This window comes from Phyllostomus discolor, chromosome 4, assembly GCF_004126475.2.
Source record: "Phyllostomus discolor isolate MPI-MPIP mPhyDis1 chromosome 4, mPhyDis1.pri.v3, whole genome shotgun sequence".
Lineage (NCBI taxonomy): Eukaryota > Metazoa > Chordata > Mammalia > Chiroptera > Phyllostomidae > Phyllostomus > Phyllostomus discolor.
In genome coordinates, this window is record NC_040906.2 from 110138022 (window position 1) to 110160054 (window position 22033).

Genomic DNA, 22033 nt, shown 5'->3' on the forward strand with positions numbered 1-22033 from the left:
TCAGTTTTCTTCCTCCCATCAAATCCTCCTGCTCCTTCTGCTTTGTGTCGTGACTTCTCATCTTCAAAACACTTCCACACATCCATGATCTCATTTAACCCCCCACTGACCTGGTGGAGCCCATATTATCGTCGTCCCCACTTTACAGACGAAGGCCCTCCCAGTGGCCCCCAGCCACGAGGAAGGGCGTCCAGGGCTCCCAGGAGTGACAGCATCACCACGGTCCCCTGCCTCAGTAATGAGTGGGTGGCTGTGCAGGCATGAACAATCTTAGCAGCCCTGATGCAAGCAGCTCTTGCCTTTTTACAAATTACAGCTGGGTGAAGCTTGGAGACCTCCCCTCAGCTGCAAAGCCCCCAGTGGCTGTGCTGGCCGGGACAGGAGGCCGGGGCTGACAAACCGCTCTCCACCACAAAGCTGCGCATGCTTCCCCAGCTGAAGCGCCCCTATAATTTCCATACATCAGCAACGGCTCCTTCACTGGGGATTCTAAAAGCCCTGCTGTGGAGCCTAGCCCCAACCCCTCATGGATCATGTTCACTGTGATTAAAACTGGAGGCCAGAAAGCTATCCGACTTAAACAGAAATAGGAAAAGGCAATGTGTCTGGCTCTAGGAACAGGGCCAGGGTGGGTGCCCAGGGCTGGGGAGGAGGAGGAGGCCCGAGGTCTGGGCACCTGGAAGGAGGGCACGGCCTGTGGACAGGAGCCTAGAGAACCTGTTTCCATGCCAGACCCACAACCATCTTGGATCTAGAAAGTTCTCTCAGGTTCTCACACTGGAGGGGTTCAGGATTCCATAGCCACCCCTCCTTGGAGAGTGGGGAAAACCAGGCCCCAAGTGAGGAAGGAGCTTGCCTGAAGTCACACGGAGAGAACCGTGACTTCTTGGCCTGCCAGCCTCCCAGACCACTCCCCGGTTTGTTGAGGCCTCTAGGCAAGGAAGGGCAGAGGTGAGTGAGGAGAGGAGGCTCCAAAGGCCTTCCCGGTGCCCAGGGCTGGACAGAGAAGGCTCCCCCTCTGGCCCCAGACACCAGCAGCGGCTTGTGAAAATTTACCAAGCTTGTAATGAAAGACTCCCAGCCTAAAAGCTTAGTTCCTAATTAGCCATTGTTCCAGATGATCTGTTAAATCATCCCAGCTCCTGGGGAAATAACCCTTGTACCAATAAGCGGAACTGCCAAGCTGCTGGCAAAACACTCCCCACCAGCCTGTCCCCTGGAGGCTGGACCGTTGAGCCCTGGGTCTGGCTGCAGCATATGGGGGGAGGGGCCTGAGCAAGCCCTGCCCTAAAGGCGCATGTCCCCCAGCACACTCCTAATGTCTACAGCTCCCAACAAACGGCATGAGGATGTCTGAAATGCCGTCAGTAGTTTCTTCCTCCAGGTAAAGCACTGGTCGCTCACTCAGGGCTTCTTATAAAAGCCATTATTGAACATTTTCTTTGTGCTAGGCACTTCACATGAATTAGTTTGTCTAGTCCTCACAGCAGGCTCCTAAGCCTAAGTACTTGGCCAAAGAGCCCTGCTGGGAAGGTAGTAGCCAGGATTTGGACCCAGTCACCTTGACTTCGGAGCCCACTCTCTCAACAGCTCAGCCACAGCTGTAAAGTGCAGCTGGACACTAACACGGAAGAGTAAATAGATTGGTCAACCACCAAGGGACCTGGCCTCGAACCTCAGGGTTTGCTGGGACAGCAGACTCCTTTTCTTCAAATGAAATCTTGAGCTCCCTGCTAATGTATTGCCCAGAACTAGCACATGCCTCTGGCTGAATGGGAGAAGGGACAGAAGGAGTCACACACAGATTCACAGTTGGCCCCTGAGGCACCACATCCAACTCTGGAGCCAGAAAAGACCGCTCTGAAAGTCCACACAGGCAGATGGGAGGAGCAGGGAACCGGACCGTGTCACACTCCAGCTCTGCCACTTTCAAGGTGAGCCACTGGGCAAAGCAAGGACCCCTCCGTGCCTCTGCTTCCTCCTCCAGGGAGTGGTGAGGCTCGGGGGGAAGGGGGTGCTGCTGATGTGGGGACTGCACAGGGCAGTAGGAACGTCAGTTGTCCTCCTGTTAAAGAAGCGGCAGCACAGGGGGCCGAGCTTTCCCCCAGCTCTGTCTGATCATTGTATATAATTATAACATTTACAAGCATGGGGCATAGCCAGGCACCGTGCTGAACGATTCTGTCATTTACTCCAATGAGCGGGTGTTGGGGCCCCATTTTACTGGGACACCCCTTCCCAGACTTATGCATGGCACCACTCAACTCCAGTGGCACCAGCCCCTCAGAAGGGTCTCCCTCAACCCCTCTAACTAAAGCAGCCCCATCTCCCTGGCCACTCTGTCTCACTACACTTTTTCACAGCACTTATAGATCAGTCCCTGAAATTATCCAGTTTTTTGGCTGATTACACTAAGCTCTCCAGAGCAGGGACTCTGCCTGTCTTGTACTCCACTATGTGCCTGGACCACTATATAGCATGTAGTAGGTGCTCAACAAACGCTTGTTCACTGACTCCCGAAACTGTGATTAAATCTAAGACCTGTACTCCCAACATTGGCGCACCACCCTCCCCGCTGAGCTGGCCTCTCGCCTCTCTCCAACACTCTGGGCCCGTCAGATTGAGCCACTGCCATCTCACGGGCACACAGGGCCTTCTCCCCCCGCAGGCTTCACTCCTGTTGGGCCCCATTCCCGCAGCGCTCTTTCCTTCTCCCACCTCCTTCAAGTGCCACCTCCCCCAGGAAGGCTCCCCAGCCCTCCTGGATCTCTCCCTGCTGTGAAGTGTTGAGAATTCACCTCTAAGCTATTGCGAGGGCTCTTGATCTAGTCATGATCTGAAATGTGGGGCTTTCTAGAGGATCTGTTCTAATACGCTTATCAAGATGAAGGAAAATGAGGCTTTTAAATCATTCTATGTCTGTGTCTGGTCTCCCCAACTCCCCATATGGTCTCTAAGGGCAGGGAGCTCCCTGCTGTGCACCCAAGAGGATACCAGAGTCCTATTTCCGTTATCTTTCTCCTTTTGGCCTCCACGATCCTATCTATAGAACAGAGATAAAGTGTGTAACAGACAGGTACCCTATCTGTTCCCACAGCCCATCAGCGATACTATCAATGACAGCTGTCTATTACCAGTGCCTACCTGGCTCCTCCAGCTTGTCCTGTGTCACCTCTGATCCTTAAGACAATCCAGCAGGTAAGTATTGCTAGTTGCCCACTCTACATGTGAGGAAACTAAGGCTCAGAGAGGATAAGTGTCTAGTACAAGGTCACACAGCTTTAAGTGCCAAGGTCCTGACACAGGCCAGGTGTGTCTGGCTTCCAAGAACAGCCCAAGAACCGCCCAAGAACCGCCCCTCCTCTGGTTCAACAGGGAGAGAACCCCGGTTTCCTAGCCGTGTCACCTGGGGCCGGTTTCTTCACTTCTGTGTGTCTGGGGAGAATCTGTACCTGGCCACAGGGCGGTCACAAGGACTAGGGACAATGAGTATGCGATGCCCGCCACGAAGCAGGTGCTCAGTGAGGAGGCCTGCTGTCACACAGCAGATGTTCTGAACATCTCGGTCAGCTCTGATTCTGATTCTCTGATTCTTAAACAACTGGAGTCATCGAGAGCAATCTTGGCTACTGGGAGAGGGTGTCTGGGGGGCTCAGAGAGCACTGACGGTGGAGCAGAGTCAGACAAAGGCAGGGACGTGGCCGGAGGGTTTCCTCTGGAAGAACAGAATGAGGGCAGGACGTCCACCGACTGTCTGGATGCAGGGGAAGGGACAGAGCGAGGGAAGGAGGTGCGCAGCAGGCCACGAGGTAGAGTGGGAAAAGCCTGAAGTCAAATAGCTTAGGTCTTTTTTTGCCGTCTATAATCTATTGTTTTAAGTTATTTTTAAAAATGAATTTCATCCATCCTAGGCATGGGAGAGTTACATTTGAAAGATGCTACTTAGGAGGCCTCACCTCAAATCCCTGATCTCCTGGACCCTGGAGAACACTATTAACAGGCGGAAGTTAACAGGGATGTTTCATGGCCAACAGGAAGGTGCAGAGAGACAGGGAGGTTAGAAGTGTTGAACGAGCACACAAGCACTTGCATGAGCTGGGCATGAGAATCTATAGACACCAAGGCTCTTACACCTTGGGAGTGGGTCTGGGTTCTGACACCCCTGGGCACTCCCACAAACAGAGGCTGTGGGGGCCTGATTGTCACCAACACTGGGCATCGTCCCGTGCCTGCCTCCAGGGAGCCTTTCAGGCAAGAGTCCCTGGGACCTCACTGAGCTCACAAGGACAGGAGTGTGACTGGGGCCACTTGCTCATATTAGATTAGAGTCTGATCTAACCATGAGACCATAGGAAATTGCTAACATTTTCAAATTGTAAATCCGTATGGTTCAACCCAACCTGCTGGTGCCTGTGGCAGAAATCAGCCCGAGTCCGGCTTCTGTGGCCGCGTAGGCCTGGGTGTCCAGGTTGTGCGGAGCATCCCTGGGCCTGTTACCCACCTCTGACTATGGGTGGCTGCTGGTATCTGCCCATAAGGCCTGAAAGCTGTGGACAGTCAACGGGGTTAGATGGCTTCATAACCGATGTGAATCCCAACTCTGCACCCATGAGCTGTGTGGCCTGGCACAAGCCACTTCATCTTTCCAGCCTTAGTTTCTGTCTGTGACATGGGCCACTCACATCTCCTCACAGGTCACTACAGCATCGGGGATGAGCCAGCAGAGCATGCAGCAGGGGCCGAATCAGTAGTAGCTCCTTTCTTATGGCCATTCTGCGGGTATCCGAGTGGGAAAGGTTCTGACACCAAGCTAAGAAGTTTCATTTCAAAGGTTTGGCAGCCAGGTGAATCCCTGAGCTATGGCTGTGAGAGCCACTGGAACCAGAGAAAAGTCCTTTTCTGTTCAGGAGAAACTAGAGGGGAGAGAAGGAACAGGGACACTGCCAGGGGGCAGGAGCCAGAAAGGCCACCACCCAGACAGGCAAGTTCTAATGGCAGACTGAGAGGTGCCCCCGGACAACACAGGAGGGGACAAACGCACTGGGAGCAGGGACCCCGCACTGTCAGCAGCCACTATCTGGCAGCCAGTGTGCCCAGGTGCAGTGCTCTGTGGAGCATGACACAGTGACGATGGTATCCCTGGGTCCTGCCTTTCCTGTGAGAGCCCCGGATGAGAGACCCTTCCCACACAGGCTTGGGATACTGCCCTTCAAGCCCCTCTCTTCCTGGAGGCCCTTACTCCTTGGACTTCAGGCGCTGCAGCCCCAGGCTGAGCAGGGGATTCAGGTTTTACAGGAAACCTGAGTATTTAGCAATGCTGGCTGTCACTCTGCAATCCTTATAAGGGCAGACTTGGTTTAGGTCAGAGGACCTCCAAGTGTGGCCATTTCCATGGAGACGGAGCACCCGAATACTCAAACTGGGCGATGTCACATTGTAATTGATATTTCCAGGCATTGTGAAAGCATTAACTTACCTACTCTTCCCAAGAAGATCTCCTAATTCCACTTTACATGTGAATAAGTCGAGAATTGGAGAACATAAATACCGCACCCAGGTCACACAGCAAATATCAGAGCTGGGATGGGAATGTGCAGGGATTTGGACGTCGAGTTCAGGGCCTCACCTGACAAGACACCTGACTGTTATTCATGGTGTCCTTAGGGACCAGGTAGAGAAATATAGCGTGGGTTATAACAACTTTTGTGGATCCTAGGTGGCTGAACAGCACATCCCAAAAGTCAACTGGAGAACTGAGGTCCGTCTGGGCAAAGGACTCTACTGGTGGAGGACCCGGCACTCCAGCCCACTCAGCTGCCCATCATTCACATGGGCGGCAATGACAGGACCAGGAAACAGAAGCAGGATGCTGAATGCAATCATGATTCAACATGATCTTCACAGAGCATACAACAGACTGATTCTACCAAATGACCCACAATAGAGATAAACGTAAAATCACATTTAGATTCAAAAACTCAATTTCCAAGCCTGAGCAGAGGGAATCCTTTGTGAACAGCAACTCATGTGAGAAACACACAGGAGCCCCCAAACTCGATGTGAAGAAAGTTGAAGACAGGTGTCACAAAGGCCAGTGGACACTGGACAGCACGGACGGGCGCATGACCCTGAGAAACACACCCACAGAATGCGGAGACCTGTGGAGGGGCGTGATTGTGTAGTTCAAGCCCCTGTGCGGAGGCCACCGGCTCGTGATGCTCTGGGCTGGGCCAGCGGACGGCACAGGACACACACCTAGGGAAGAACGAGGAAGAGTGGACGCGTGTTCCAGGGGCGGAACATGCATGGCTTGATAAGGGACGAGAGGTGGTGACACAGACAGAAACTAATGATAGAAACAGTCACACTCTGAAGTCTGCCCCAAAGCAGGCTAACAGGGCCCTGTGAACAGACTTCAGATAATGAGGAAAAGACCGTAGGGAAGAGAAAACCAGCTTACTTTGTACATCTAGGGAGGGCAGAACTCAGAACAGGTGGAAGTTTCCCCTTTATATAGAACTGCTACAGTTTTTATGTCAGGCTTTAAAACCACTTTCCCATTAACCTCTCTGTGCTTCAGTTTCCTCCTCCGTGAAATGGGACAGATAATACTAAAATTAATAATAATAATACTTCCATCGTAGGTTGTTGTGAGGATTAAATGCTCAGAACAGAGCCTGGCTCATTACTGTCATACAGGTGCAGGCCATCAGCATCAGATGGCTGTTATTGTCACCGCCCTGAACTGAAAGTGAGCTCTGCTGGTTGTAAACAGTGCCTGGTCCCCCTCGTGTCCCCAGCATTCTCCCTGTCACATGCTCATTGAGTCAACGTTATGTGAAGGCACACGTCAAGGGGCTGTGATAATGTCGTTCCAAATGTGAGGCGATGAACCGTCATCCCCAGTTGGTGTTAAAATGTTCAATGGGCTGAACTTGCTCAGAAGTAGACTGAGCACTCTGGCAGGGACGTGTGGGCATGCCTGTCAGGGCCACACACCCTGCCAGTGGCATGGGTCTATCAGAGGGATACCCTAAGATTTGGGATAACCCTCTCCTCCTTACTAAGGGGCCTTAGCCAGGACAGCCACCTGGCAAGGGAAGGGCCAGAACCAGCGCCCCCCTCCCCAACACACACACTTTTAAATGGGAAACCAAGAGGCGCTCCCTACTATGTCCCTCTTCCTGCTAAGAGTGTTTCTGGGACCCTTCCAACCTGGTCATTCTTCCTTCCCCCAGGATGTGCAGAAGGCTCTGGCAAGACTTGATGCAAATAGTGCTCGATTTCCTGGGTTAAAATCACATCTCAAGTCAATTTTCATAAAAGGCAGTGACACATTTAGGTGCCAGGATGATGGAGCTTTCTCAGAAGGCATTAAAATGACCTAAACAGTTAAAATCAGCTGAAACCCAGCAGCCAGGGGCTGCAAGTTCGTCCTCTGCCGCCTTGTGCAAACCTGGGGTCTGGGCCCTGCCTGGAGGAACATCGACCTAGAGGAACTAGAGGGCCTGAACTTGACTCCCTCTGATCACAGGGAGGCAACACCCAGTAACAGATGTTTTGCAATGAGCCAGCAAGCGGAGTGGTGGTAACGGGTCTGCTCACTCTCGAAGGCAGTCTTCCACCCCAGGGCCAGTTCCATAGAGAGGGACCTGGGTTTTTCTGTAAATTCTCCATTCCTAATACTTTGTTCTGGGTGTCACACACAGAATCAGGCATGGAAGGAGGACCTCGGTATGTCTGAGTGCAAATTCTCTTCTCCAAAATAGCTCGAAGCCTGTGTTCTAGGGCTGCTGCCGGGGCCCAGGGGAGGTGGCCCCACATGCCCCGCCCACAGTAACATATTGATCACTTGGAATCAGTTACCCGACAGGCAGCCGGTGCAAAAGGGGCACACTGACCCATCCTTGTTGTGCTGAGTATGGGAAATAAGTCTCTGCTGTGAAAGTATCTTCCTGGCTGCTGGGGGCTAAGAGCAACTCCTATCTCTAGAGTCAAGGATCCAGGGCCAAAAAAGCTGGCCCAAGCAAAGCTTGCCACTCCTTTCCTAATCTACTCCCCAAGCCCAAACTTGGTTTGCATTCCTTAGTGATGAGCAACCAAACTTCAGTGTCTTTGTCCTGTTATTTCTTCCCAAATCTATTGTTCCTTTGCCTACAAAGTATAAAAAAGATGGCTGGTGCATCATTTCAGAGAGCATCATCATTTATGATCTCCCACACACACATATCAAGTTGTTTTTTCTCCTGTTAAGCTGGTGTCAATTGTATTATTGGTCTAAGAACTCAAGAAGGGCGGTATGGATGGGGGAGATTCTCCTGCTCCCCAACAATACACGTGGCTGAGTTCTGCCACTGTCACCCCCGAAGGCTAGGCATGGTGCTCACTGCCTCCAGGAAATGGAGTCGGCCTCCTTGATCTCTAGGGCCCCCCTTGCTCTGGATTCTGGCCCCAGACCCCACCTGTCCTCAGCCTAACAGCCATGAACCCCATTCAGTCGCTTCCTCCTGAATTTTACCAGCCCGCACTCTGAACGCCAGCCTCACTCATCTGCTCGCTGTCTGTTCCAGTGTCCCCGTTTGCCCCTTGGATTCTCCACTCTGCTCTGTGCCCGGGAGGCTGACTCACATAGACTGCATCAAAGCTCCCCCCGACCCCCAGGTCTTCCAGTGGGTTCCACCAATGGGAACTGCTGGCAGAAAGCAGAGGGAAGAAAGCAGGGAAGAGAGTGAGGCTGCCCGGGCTAACGGTGTCCCTCCACTGAGGGTCTCTGCTCCTGTCTGGAAGCCCCTTTACCCCCTCGGGCTTCCCACTGTTGCCAGCCTTGTGATTCCTCACCCCTCACTGGTCTCCCTAAAACCTGCCCACTCCTTCATAAACAGCCCTTTATTGCATCCATCCTCCAGCTACCTGGGACCTGGCCTGACCTGCTGATCCCAGCCTCCCCCGTACTTTGCTTATGCCACAATCCCTGCTGCTGTGCCCTGTGCTGTCCCCCGAGGTGGACATTCCCGCTGCACTGGGCTCCAGCACGCTGATTCAGCCGCCTGAAGCCTGTGCTGTCCCCTCTTCAAATGAGGAGATTGAATCGGGCGACCCGTGAAGTCCCCTTGGACCCACATCCTCCTCTTTCCCACAGCACACAGCCCTTAGCCAGACGGCTTGTGTTCAGTCAAATTCCATGTTTAAAAATCCAGTGAGCTATGAACATGGCGGTAACTTTCTCTCCTCTGAACTCCCATTCTCTTCTCAAGGATGCCTCTCACCGTTTCCTGTGAGGATTATTCATGCACGTGAGTCTCCGCTTCCAGGCTGCACACTCCCCAGTTCCAGCTGGCATTGTTCTTCTGACCAGCTCCCTCTCTCCCCAGCACCCTCACCTGGCTTGTTGCCCAGCACCCCATAAATGCTTCCTGTTGCAAATATTGACTGAAACAGGGTTGTGCCCAGCAGGGCCCCGAACACTCAGGATGATGCCATGAAATGATATTTACCGAGTGATGACCACGTACCAGGCACGTTACACTCACCACAGGCCTGCAAGGTAGGTATTATCCCCATATAGCGTATGTGGAAACTGAGGCACAGACTGGTCAAGCAACTTGCTTGAGTCCCACCTCCAGAGAAAGCTTGAGCCAGAACTGAAGCACAGGTGCGTCTGACAGCGAGGTCTCCCCCGCTTGCCCTTGCCCCAAGCTGCAGGTGCGGTGGTAACAATCCGGACCCCGACCCCAATGGAAACAAGTGTCAGTTACAGAATGCAGCCACCAGTGGAACAGTGCCCTTCTGAAGAGGCCTCTCCATACTTTCCTGAATGAATCACTAAGGCATTAGCACATTCCTACTTTCTATGAAGCTTGGCCAAAGGCCTCAAAAGTAATTAGTTCATTTAAGTAGGTTAAATGTTTCCCCTGCAATCTGGTTTATGCTTCAATTGGTGTAGTCTTGGAGAGTGAAAAAGTAAACTTTAGCCCAGCCCCTGAGGAAGTATTTCCTATGTATTTTTTGGATAAAATTCACCCCCTTTGGCCACTTGCTCCGGGGCCACATCTTGAGGGAACAAGGAGCAGGGCAGAAGAGGCTCTGGCCAGTCCGCCCTTGAGGACGATGATGGGCAGCGATGAAGCCCAAGTTACTGAAGCTTCCTCGGCTGCTCTCATTCTGATCATGCCGTCTGGAAGGGGCTCCCCAGGTTCTTGGCAGAGCTTGGAAGCCAAGCTAAGGAGCTGGGACTGGTTCAAAGCAGAGAAGAGTCACTGAAGGTTTCTGGGCAGGGGGTTCACCTAACTGAATGTTCACATTCGTCAGAACCACAGGGTGGCTGCTGTGAGCCAGACAAGATGCGACATGTGGTGCCCGTGTTTCTCAGGCCGTGGCAATCTGATGGGCCAGTGCTTCTTCCATCTCCCCCATACTGGGGCTCCCTGAGGGTGTGGCATGTCTCCCCCAGACTGGGACTCCCTGAGGACAGGAAGTTTCCAGTCCACCATCAGTTTTGTCCTGCAGCAGCAGGACAAGACTCCACCCTGTGCACACCCTACCATCCTTCCCTTGGGCCCAGATGCCATAGTTACAAACATCAGGTGGGATGTCTCCCGAGTTAGATGAATAAGCAGACTATAGTCAGGGGCAGGTTGGTGTTTCTGGGGTGGGAAAGGGGGCTGACCTACCTCCCTCCACTGCTTGTTCTCCATTCCTTGAGTATACATGACACATACTGTGAGGAGAGGAGGAAAAACATGTTAACACATCAGACAGGCCAAGAGGAAGGTGGTACCCCAGGGTGGGGGGCTCTGGAGGGTCAGGACCCTCAGGAGACTCGGGCCCAGGTAGCAGTGTTGGGTCTCGGGGGACTGGTCAGCTTGGAGAATGGGGCCTAGAACATCGGCGTGTCTGGGAGGAGTGCCCTTTGGGAAGGGGGTCAGGGGCCATTTGCATCTAGGCCTGGGCAAGGGAGAGGTGTGAGGCAGGTAGACGGGTGGGCATGATGGGTGACTTGAAGGCAGAGGTGGGACCGGAGAGCATCTGAAAATCAACTCATGCCTTTTGGGCTCAAGGCGGCCTCAGAAGACCTATTACTATCATCAGCCCCTTTCACTGATGGGTCAGGTGAGGCTCAGAGGAGGCCAATGACCTGTTTGAGGTTATATACATGAGTGGCATATCTGTGGGCTAGAACCCTGGATCCGAGATCAGTGCTCCTTCCCCCAGACCACGGTCAACTGGGGCTTTCAAATGCACCAGTTTTCCTGGGGCTGAAAACTTCAGGCCCAGACCGCCTCGCCCCTCCAACCCACTGGGTGGCATTGAGGCTTCACAGGTATGGGGGCTGGGACGGGTCAGAAGCCCCGATTCTTTCTCCAAGCAGTACTAGTGAAACAGCCTTAGTGCACCTGGGCCAGTGCCGTGCACATATGAAATGCTCAGTAGGGGCTCCAGTGTTGGCGATCAGTCCCAATGTGGTGATTGGACTCAGGGCAGGACTTACATGGGTCGGACTTGGAGAACATGTCTTTGTCCAAAAGGTTCCTGAAAAAAAGGGAGAGAGGAAGAATTAGCAGAGCCCAGGAGGGGAGGACCTAGGAGGACTCAGGCCATTACTGAGACCTGGGGACTGCTGCCACCAGCCTGGCCTCAGACAACACAGGAAGAGCAGGAGGCTGCTTCTGCATTGTTTACTTCGCTCATTAAAGTGGACAGGGTGGGCACTGGAGGGTCTTCAGCTCAGTTTCCTAAGGGGTGTGGCTCTCTACCTACCACCCCCACCACCACTGCACTCAGTCCGGTACCCCGGATCCCCCAGCCCCTCACTCTTGGGCCAAATCTCAATCTGCCCAATGTCTTCACCTGTTCTAGAAACTCTCCTTTTACTCTATGTCTGTCTCTCGAAAAGTAAAATCAGGACATCAAAATGTATCCATCCAGTGTCCCATTCTCTCAGGCACGGCTCTACTCACAGCCAGCTTATTCCGAGTCTCATCTGTGCTGCTGGATTAATGGATTACACCTCCCAGTGGATGCAGACTCATTTGAACAGGGTCCTCCTGTGGTCAAGGCCACAGCTAACACATGGCCCTGGAAATCAGACTTGCAGGCATACAGCAAGATGATGGTCGCCACCTTTGGGGACTGCGGGTCTTTAACAGGTGTGAGCCCTGCTGCCTTGCCTCTGTGCAATCACAGCTCCTGCTCTTTGAACCTCAGCCATGGATTGGGCACCGTGCCAGGTGTTCTGCAAACATGAGCTCTCAGTCTTCACCCTGTCCTACAAGGTCAGTGCTGCGGAGGCATCATCCCATCTTACAGATGTGGAAGCGGAGGCCCAGGGAGATCAGGCAAGGGTCTGTCCTGCACAGCTGCTGTCCCTCATTCTCCAGTGACCTGCTGCTGGCAGGAAGCCACACAGGAAGTGACTCAAGCTCTCTGAGCCTCTGTTTCCTCATCTGTACAATACAGCAAGAGCGCCAGCCGTGAAGGCTGTTGAGGCTCTGTGATGTCTCCTCAGCCCTCCCCATTCCTGTATACACCCATGGGCTTCCTCCTGCTTCTCCTCCCAAGGCTTTCTCTGGCAGGCGGGCTGCAAATAGCAGGTAGTTTACAGTTTACACTCAGAGGGCAGCCCTCAGCCAATGATGGGCAGGAGCTGGGGAAAAAATACCACTTCCTCACTCCCCTCCCCACTCCCACCCCCTGAGTCATGCTCCAGTCTCCCAGAGGGGCCCAGTGGGACAGAACCCCAGGGAACCTGCTCACTGAAGACCAGTGCTGACTGGGCAAAGCCTCCCCCCCCACACCCTGTCCCTGAAGGAGCTCCCTATGAGCCCCTCCTGCCTGCTTGAGCTCCAACCCCGTCTTTCTTCACTGCCCTCAAGTTCAGCTCTGTCCTGGCCAGCCACCTCAGCCTTGCCACACCTCCCTCCCAGGTGCCCCTGGGGGTCATCTTACCTCTCCCCTCTCTACTCCCACACTCCTCCATGGGCTTTTGTGCCCCTTGAACCCCTTTCTCAGAGAGGAGAAATGGTCCACATGGGTCTGTGTGGCTTCCTGACAGCCAAGTCCTCATGTCAGAGCTGGATGGGCCGTCGGGGTCATGTGCCCCACCTTCTCCTGAGGAGGGAGCATGGCACCAGAGTGGCCACTCCTCACAGCAAGTAGTGGTAGAGCAAGAAAGATCTAGAAGGAAGACTTACCCTAAGTCATCATCACTAAAGCCACCAGGAGTGACAGCTTGTCTGGGCAACTTGACCCCACACTCAACTCAGTCCCCCCATAACTCTGTCCTGACTTGGAAGCCAAAGACCAGCTGACAGGCCCAGCTGACAGACAGACAGATGTAGCAGCAACCTGGGGCCAGCACATGCCCCCCACCACTGCCTGGGGAGGCCCCAGGCTGTGTTCAGGAAGCACCCAGTGCCAGCCCTCAAGCAGATCCCCTGAGGTGTCTCTGAGAAAGAGATCCCCAGACGCACACCCCCCATCCAGTCTCTTCATTCGGGGGCCTCTCCCGAAGGTGGCCACCCTCAGCTAGCTCCCCCGATCCCACAGGCACACAGCTCCTCTGCTGGCGGCTCCCACCACCCCTCCAGCAGCCCTGCTCCCAGCCTGCTGCCACTTTGGGAACCATCTGACTAACCTCCCAGCCCAGGGCAGAGAGCCCCAGGGGCAATGGTAAGTGAGGCAGCTCTCTGAAAAGTGGGCAGCAGGGGCTACAGGTAAGATACCACCTCATGCATGTGCATCCACTCCCAGGCGGGTGGGCCCGCACCTGGGTTGACTTTGCCCTCCTGCAGCATGCTAAGTTTGGAGGCAGAGCATCTGTCTTGATTTAAACAAAGGACAAAACGCCTTTGCACCAGAGAAGACTACAGTGGTGGAAACTGAGGCACGGCGAGGAGCTAGAAAGTAAGAAAAGGGTTGGGGCAGAATTTCTCTGTTACAGCAAGTGCTGAAGTTTCTCTTTGAATGCTATAATGAAATTCGATAATTACCTAAAATCCTAGAATGGCCAAGTTGGAAGGGACCTCAGAGGTCACTTCTTCCAATTCCTTCATAAATCAGGATTGTAAGACTCAGAGAGAAGGGAAGTGACTTCTCCAAGGTCTGGAGTCCTTCCAAGTCTGGGTCTGGAACCCAGGGTTAGTCCTGTCTAAGCTAGTAAGAAAGAAGGTAAGATCCTGGATTTCAGCCTTTGCAGCCTAGGGGTGTGTGTGTGAGTGTGTGTGAGGGAGGGAGGGAGGGAGGAGAGGGTGGGGGTGGGGGAGAGGGGGGAGGGAGAGAGCCTGCGAGTGAGGGTCTGTGTTCAAAGAGAAGCAGTCAGGCTTTCCTCGGCTCTGTCCACCTTCCGAGCTGGGCAAGAGGCACACAGCTGGACTAAGAAATAGAATCCAGACACCTACCTTTGGTGGCTTCCTGCCCAGTGACCTCAGGACTCTCACTGCACCCTGGGTCATGCGTCATCCTGGCCACGCACCCAAAAGCAATGCCAACCGTCTTCCCTCCACGCTGCTGAGATCATGCTTACATCCTTCCAGACCCACTCCTATCCTTCCTCCTCGATTTTGCCTTTCCTCGACAGACACTGACCAACAGCCCTTTCCTCTCCCCTCCCCTGAGCTCTCTCTGGCCTGTAGTGCACAACCCTCTGAGTCATACCCAGCATACCCTGGGCTGCAAAAGCAGGGGTATATCTGTCTCTCCCACTGGCTGTGTGCTCCTCCAACACAGGACCCCGCCTCTGCCTCGGGCCAGCCCAGTCTCTGACTCAGAGCAGGGGCCTGGCAAATTGGATGGGTGAAGGCAGACCAAAGCAATGGCCAAATGGGTGAATGAGGCCCTTGTCTCTGTGCTGGCGTGGTGCCTGCTCATGGTCAGGGCAAGCCCCGATACTTCCTCTTAGTTGGAGAGCCTAATGGTTAAATACATGAGCTACAAGTCAGACATGCTGGCTCCATATCTCAGATTTGGACAAGTTACTGGCCTTCCTGTGCCTCAGTTTCCCCATCTGTAAAGTGGGACTAAAAGCAGTTGCTCCCTCAGGACTCCTGTGGAGCACTTGGACACGGTGAGGCTTGCCAGGTGGGTCAGCCATCGTGGGCCAAGTGCTGCGCAGAGCGGTCGCCCCCATGGTGCGTGCCCAGGCTCACTTGGTGACAAAGGAGAGACAGGATGGGTGGCATGGCCGCCTCTATCCCACCGTTCCAAGGAAGCCCACCCCTCCATGTACACTCCCAGCGCCCTGTGGTAGAGTGTGTGTTGAATGCCCCCACTGGCTGAGGGCAGTCCCCTCACCCAGCCTCAGGCCTCCCTCGGCCTCCCTTCCTTGAGGACCCTCTGTCCCTCTGCCTAGGTCCCTGCGCCCTACACCCCTCTCTGATCCCTCACCTGGTCCACACTTGCCCCACCTGTGCATCACCCCAACTACCTGTCCTGACAGACACCTCAGGGCCCACTGAGCCTGCCCTCCCGGCCTTGGGATGGTGGCTTCACCCCATGAGCGATGGGCCTCTCGACTTCTTGGGACTTGCCCCTTCTTCCACGTGTAACAAGGCAGATCCTTGGGCCCCATTCCTGGATTCTGATTTTGTAGGTCTGGACAGGGCCCCAGAAGCCCTGTTTAAACAAGCCGCGTGAGCACGCGCACACACACACACACGCACGCACACACACACTCACTGTTTCCAACCACGGCAGCCCAGATCGCACACATCAGGACACCGAGTCTGAGGGCCTCCGCTCCTCCCCTGCAACAACATCACATGTGAGCCTGGGAAGGCTCTTATGTGTTCCTCACCTGATCCGAGGCTCAGAGGGGGTGAGGGCCTCACCCACAGGTGCGCAGCCAGTAAGAACCCAAGGGGCAGAAACCCGGGTCCTCAAGCAGGGCCTGAACCACAAGGGCACAGACAGACCAGACCCCGAGGGCTTTTTCTCCACCGTCTATCTTCGGAGAGCTCAAAGAGAAGTTTTTTCCAACAGACAAATGTATTTTTTCCCCACAAGAACATAAAACCCTTCAGCTGACCGCTCAGCAGCCTGGAAATTGGCTTCTTTTGTTTCTCAAATCAAGACCAGGGAAGCAGAGCTGAGGGCCCTGTGCCTCTCCACACTCCCCCAAGGAACCATTCCCAATTCAGTGGCAGCAACAGAATGCTCAGGACTAGGTGCTGAGGTCACAAGTCTCTAAGGCCCCAGCAAAGGGAGAACGCACTGAGGTGGTGGTGGGGGGCGCTGAAATGAGAGCTCCTGGCTGGTGATGAGGGAGAAAGCCTAAGGGCAACACTTCCCATCTGGGAGACTTAAAAATGTCAAAAGCTGTCAGAGAGCGGGTGAAAAACCCCACCCTCATGGAGGCCCAGTCTGAGGGGAGACACGGCCCTGCCCTCAGGGAGCCCCAGTGTGAGGAGACACATTTGTTCTTGAGCTGAGTTGCTGGGTGGACAGGCCACACATCCCTATGTGTCTCTGAGAAAGCCCACGAAGGCGGCATGTATGCACTGAGCAGGGACTGTGGCTACAGTGTAGAGCAGCAGGCTAGGGGCTCCCATCCTCAGCTGTCCTGGACCAGAGGTCCTTAATAGGCTCCATGGACCCCTGAAACTATAAGCAAAATGTGGCACACTGGTACATATAAATGCATTCTTTTTAGAGGGTTTTCATCATATTCCCAAAGTGTTTATCAGGCTGAAAAGGTTAGGAGAACAGGGTTCATTTTCTTTCCAACAACCCTCCCTGAGCATCCCTCCAACCTCTGACAAAAGGTGAGGATGCTGAGAGCATAGACTTGGAGCTTCGTGGCTGGGTCCCAAACCCAGCTTTGCCTGTTAGTAGCTGTATGACTCACTGGCTTCTTTGTGCCTCAGTATCCCCATCTGTAACGTGGTGGTAATAACAGTCCTCTCCTAGGGGTTTTCTGAGAATAGAATTCATACATGCAAAAGAGTTGGAACAGTGTCTAGCACATGATAAGCTGCAATCCAGTGCCTGATATTAAGTGCTCACTACAGGCCTGTGGAGAGTGAAGAGGCTTCTAGCGATGCCCATGCCCTTGCCCTGCTCCCCAGTGCTGGGCTGCAGGAGGACTTCGAGTGCTGGTATGCTCTTGCCCTCCACTGCCCACCTATTTGGCTGTGAGGCCTTCCTTGAGGAGAGCAGATGGGACAGGGGAGCCGCTATCAAGGAAAAACAGGAACCCTGAGGAGGCCCACAGAGACCCCTGAGCTTGAGGGGCCCCACCAGCAACACTCCATTGTCTAAGGAGCAGTTCAACACCAAACATCTGGCCAATACCCCAGGCAGGCAGAGCGGATGAACAAGGAATGCTATCACCTACAAATCCTTTGCTGGATACTTAATCTGTGACACCCTATTCACTCTACAAATCAATGCCGGGAGGTAGGTGTCACCCCATGCTGCAGGCAAGGCAGCTGGGCTGAGAGTTGTGCCCAGTGTCACCCAGCTGCCAGGCAGCACTCGGATTGAACTCTGAATCCCAAGCCCCTTTGGACATGTCACAGGAGCGTCTGCGCTACCAAGGCCCAGGGTCTCCTGAAGACCCAGCTCAGCCAGAAGTGCCCCTCCCATTCTCACTCTCTGTGTCTTGCCACCAGCCTCATCAGGGCTGCTCCCCAAGGAATGGCCTGAGGAGAACTGGGATCCTTTCCCTCTCCCCCTGCCCTGCTCCCCTCCGCACAGGCAGAGTGAATCCAAGGCAAGGCTCTGGGCGAGCTGGGGAGGTGAGCAACCTTGGCGCCCAGCCCCTGGCACTTGCCGGTCTCCCCTTTCAGATCCCATCCTCGCCCGTGTGCACTGTCTCCTTGCCAAGTCTCCTCGCCAAGGTCTAAAAAGTAATTTTCACATGGCTTAGAGCACACTTCTTCCTGGGGCTATTTGCATTTTTATTATTGTTAATTATTGTAGTAATTATCCCTCCCATGCTGCATGACCGAGGGGAGAGAGCATGAGCTCTGGCCGGCCTCAGATGCACCCACACTGGAGTCTCCAGGGCCACTTCATAGTTCTGTGACCCCGGATAAGCTACTTAACCTCCATTGCCTCATCTGTGCAAGGGGTCACATACCTGCCTTGCGCAGCTGTTGTGAAGCCAAGCATTTAACATAGAAACACTGGAAGCACGTTTGATTCCTCTCTCCCTGTGCCCTGCTCTTGTCCCATTCATCAAGTCTTTTTTTTTAAACCTTACCCGAGAATGTCTTTTTTATCTATTTTAGAGAGAGAGGAAGTGGGAGAGAAATATTGATGTGAGAGAGAAGCATCAATCAGATTGGTTGCCTCCCGTATGCACCCCGACCAGGGGTGGAAGCCACACCTAGGTATGTGCCCTGACCAGGAATCAAACCCAACAGCCTGTTGGTGTACAGGGGTGACACTCCAACCAACTGAGTCACATGGTCATGGCCCATTCATCAAATCTTAAAGGTTTCTACTTCAAAAACACATCCCAGGTCTGCCCACTCTTCCCCCTGCCACTGTCGCCATTATCTCTCACCTGGATGCTGCAGTGGCCTCCTGCCTAGCAATGTGCTTCAGTTCCTGCCTCTCCCCTTCCCCCGCCAGTGCATTCTCTTACAATACCCAGAGAAAATATTTAGAAGGCCAAACAGATCATATTACTCCTGTTTAACCTTGCCCCCAACTGCTATTGGAATAATAAATCAAACTCCTTAGCACGGTCACAGGTCATAATCTGTAACCCCATTTCCTCTCTGAGGTCGTCCTCTCCCTCTCCTCCCTGGGGATTCCCACTGCTCCAGCCACACTAGCCTCCCTGCAGTTTTGCAAGAACACCAAGGTCTTCGCTGCCACTGGGCCTTTGTACTCGCCCTTCTATCTGAATCGCCCTCTCTCTAGATCCTCTCCCAGGTGGCTTTCTCGCCCACTGGCTCTCAGCTACATGTCACCTGCCCACCTTGTCTAAAACATCCTCAACAAACACAAATTTAGTTGAAGAGCACTTATCTCTATCGAACATTATTTAATAAAAAAGGTATGTATTTGTTTACATACCCCACCCCCAATGCCACTGGGAGTTCTGAGAGAGGAGAGAGTTTGTCTGTCTCGCTCACCAGTATATCCACAGCTCTCTGGACTGTGCTTGGCACAAAGAAGCCTCTTAATAGCAAATGAGGATCAATATCAATTGTCGAATGAACAGATGTGCAGTCGCGATCAATTATTGGTACCCACATCATTATTGAGTTTATTTAGCACATTCTACTTTATACAGGACTACACAAACATAATCTTTTTGTCTTGATAACAATCCTACAGGATGTGGACAGGACCAGTATTTCCCCCATCTCACAGATGGAGACACTGTGGTTAGAGAACTTAAATGACATGGCCAAGGTTTCAGAGAAGGTAAGCCAGGCACTTTGTTGACTTTCAGTGTCTTGCCCAGAATTCTTCAGGACTGACAGGCATAAAGCTGTCCTATTAGGACCTTCAGGCACTATGCTAGTCCAGCAGAGGTGAGTGATATTAGGAAACAGGGGAACCTTGCAATGTTTTGAAATCACACTAAGTCTTTTCTGCTTGCCCAGGAAACTGGCAGGAAGACAGGAAGTCAGGGGTCCAGCTAAGCTGTGCTTGGATAGTCAGCTCCCAGTCATCTAACACTGGCTGTCCACTGACTGCAGAAAAATCCAAGGAGCTGGTCCTCAGAGAAGCCAAACCCTAGGCCCCTGTATCCCCAGGAGCTGAAGTAGCCTAGGGGTCACTTGGAACTCCTCCTTGTGGAAGAGTCCGTGGCTCTCCAACAGCAAGCATTCCTCACTCTTCCTGTTAACAGAACCCACATTGGTTAGGTAGTTGATAGAGACTCCCAGAAGTCAGAGTTCTTGTTGTATTAACTGAATTGTATACCCCCCAAAATGTATACATTAAAACACTAACCCCCAATGTGATAGTATTTGGAGATGAGGACTTGGGAAAGTAGTTAGGGTTGAGGTCATAAGGGTGGGATTATGATAGGATTATGATTAGTGCCCTGAAAGAGACACACCAGAGAGCTTGCTTTCTCTTTCTTGCTGTGTCACATGAAGCCAGGAGGAAAGTCCTAGAACTCAGCCATGCTGGTGACCAAGTCCACCCATCTTGCACTTCCATTCTCAAGAATTATGATAGCTTTGGCTGGTGTGGCTCAGTTGGTTAGAATGTCATCCCATAAACTGAAAGGTTGAGGGTTCGATTCCCAGTCAGAGCACATGCCTAGATTGCAGGTTTGGTCTCTGGTTGGGGGTATACGAGGCAACCAATCCATGTTTCTCTCTCACACTGATGTTTATCTCTCTCTCTCTGCCTTCCTTCCCCTCTCTCTAAAAATCAATAAGCATGTCCTCAAGTGAGGATAAAAAAATTGTGATAAATTTCTGTTTAAGCCACACAGTCTATGGTATTTTGTTATGGCAGCCTGAGCAGACTAATATACTACTAGTCTAGGGTTAGACATGAGACCCAGCTTTGTCAATTGAGATAGAAGGGGAAGTCTGCTGAGAAATTCTGGGAGGGGTCGTGCTTTCCAGATAAAAAGAACTTTTCAAAGAGAGGTATTTGGCTTTATGCCTTGCTTCTTATCTTTGAATGTGGCTGTGATGCCTGGAATTGGCAGCCATTTTGTAATACTGAGGCTCACCATTTGCATGGTAGGAGAGTACACAGTTAGCTGGGTCCTTGATGGCCAAGTGAGTTGAGTAACCAGCATTGAGATAACCTACCTTCAGATTCATTATGATCTGAAAGAAATCTATTTTAAATTTGAATCACTACCAAACATTTTGTTACCTATAGCTGAAGTATTCCTAACTGAATCTGACTCCCCTGCGCCCAATGGCTTCACAGCCTTATTCCCCTTTCCTCCTCCCCACCCTCTCTTCCCAGTGGGAGGTCATCTTTAGCAATGGCCTTGGGTCTTAGCAGGGAGAACTGTGGGCTAGGAAAGGAGAGATGGTAAGTTACCACCATATGGTCTGCACGCATGCAAGGCTGCCTGCCATGCCGTGACATTCTGGTCTCTGCTCCTTGGGGGTTCCTCCAGTTCTGGGTTTGCCTCCCAGAGCTACAGGCATCCTTGAGCAAGAAAGACCTCTCCCATTCCTGAAGAGGAAACATCTACTTCTTGGTTACATGGCTGGTAGCCAGCACCCTACCGTGATCCTCATGGAGATCCCTATTCCCAGCCTCAAAAAGCCCTTAAAACTTTAAAGTTTGAGAAAACTAAATTTGAATTCCCCCTTTCCAAAACATACTAAGTGTGTAGTTTTGGTAGGTCCCTTTAACCTCTCTGAGCCCTGGTTTCCTAATCAGCCTAAAGGGAAGATACTATCATCACCTCATGGGATTGTTGTAGGCTAGAAAGATCCAGTAATGTGGTAGGGAGAAATCTAAGATAGTGCCCTAGATTCCCACCCTCTGGTGTACAAACCTGCATAATCCCCTCCCCTTGAGTGTGGGTGGGACTTGGGAATATGAGGAAACACTCACTCCTATGACTATTGTTATTTTATATAAGACTGTCAGAGCAGACTGGGGAGAGACTCTCCTGCTGGCTTTGAAGAAGTAAGCTGTCATGTTATGAGAGGTCCACGTGGCTCGGACCTGAGGGTGGCCTCTGGGAGCTGAGAGGCACCCCAATCCAACAATCAGCAAGAAAACAGGACTTCAGTCTTACAGCTGCAAGAAACTGAATTTGGCCAACAACCTAAAAGAGCTTGGCTTGGCCCCCAAGCCTCAGACGAGCTCATAGTCCCTGCAGGTGCCTCGATTTCATCCTGAGGAGACCCCGGGCAGGAAAGCCAGTGATGCCGCGCCCGGGCTTCTGACCCACAGAAACTGTGAGATAGCAAACGCCGTTGTGTTAAGCTGCTAGGTTTGGGTAATTTGTTACACAGGGATTGAAAACTAATATAATAATCTTAGTTTGAACCAAATTGCTATCTGAGTAGGTCAGAAACAGTTGAGTAGAGGAAATTGCACATGGTTCGGCCTCATACGGATGCGAAATGCCTAGCACTGTAGT

General features: G+C 52.6%; 1 protein-coding gene across 2 annotated transcripts in view; it reads right to left on the reverse strand.

The window, feature by feature from the left end:
• Positions 1–22033, reverse strand: part of CPNE5 (copine 5) — an 87222-nt gene that overhangs the window by 60362 nt on the left and 4827 nt on the right. For both annotated transcript variants that reach the window (XM_028509602.2, XM_028509601.2), the window contains exons 2-3: positions 11489–11529; positions 10671–10717 (exon numbers count right to left, since the gene is read on the reverse strand). In XM_028509602.2, coding sequence (XP_028365403.1) covers positions 10671–10717; positions 11489–11529 — 88 coding nt within the window. The remainder of the gene's footprint in view (positions 1–10670; positions 10718–11488; positions 11530–22033) is intronic.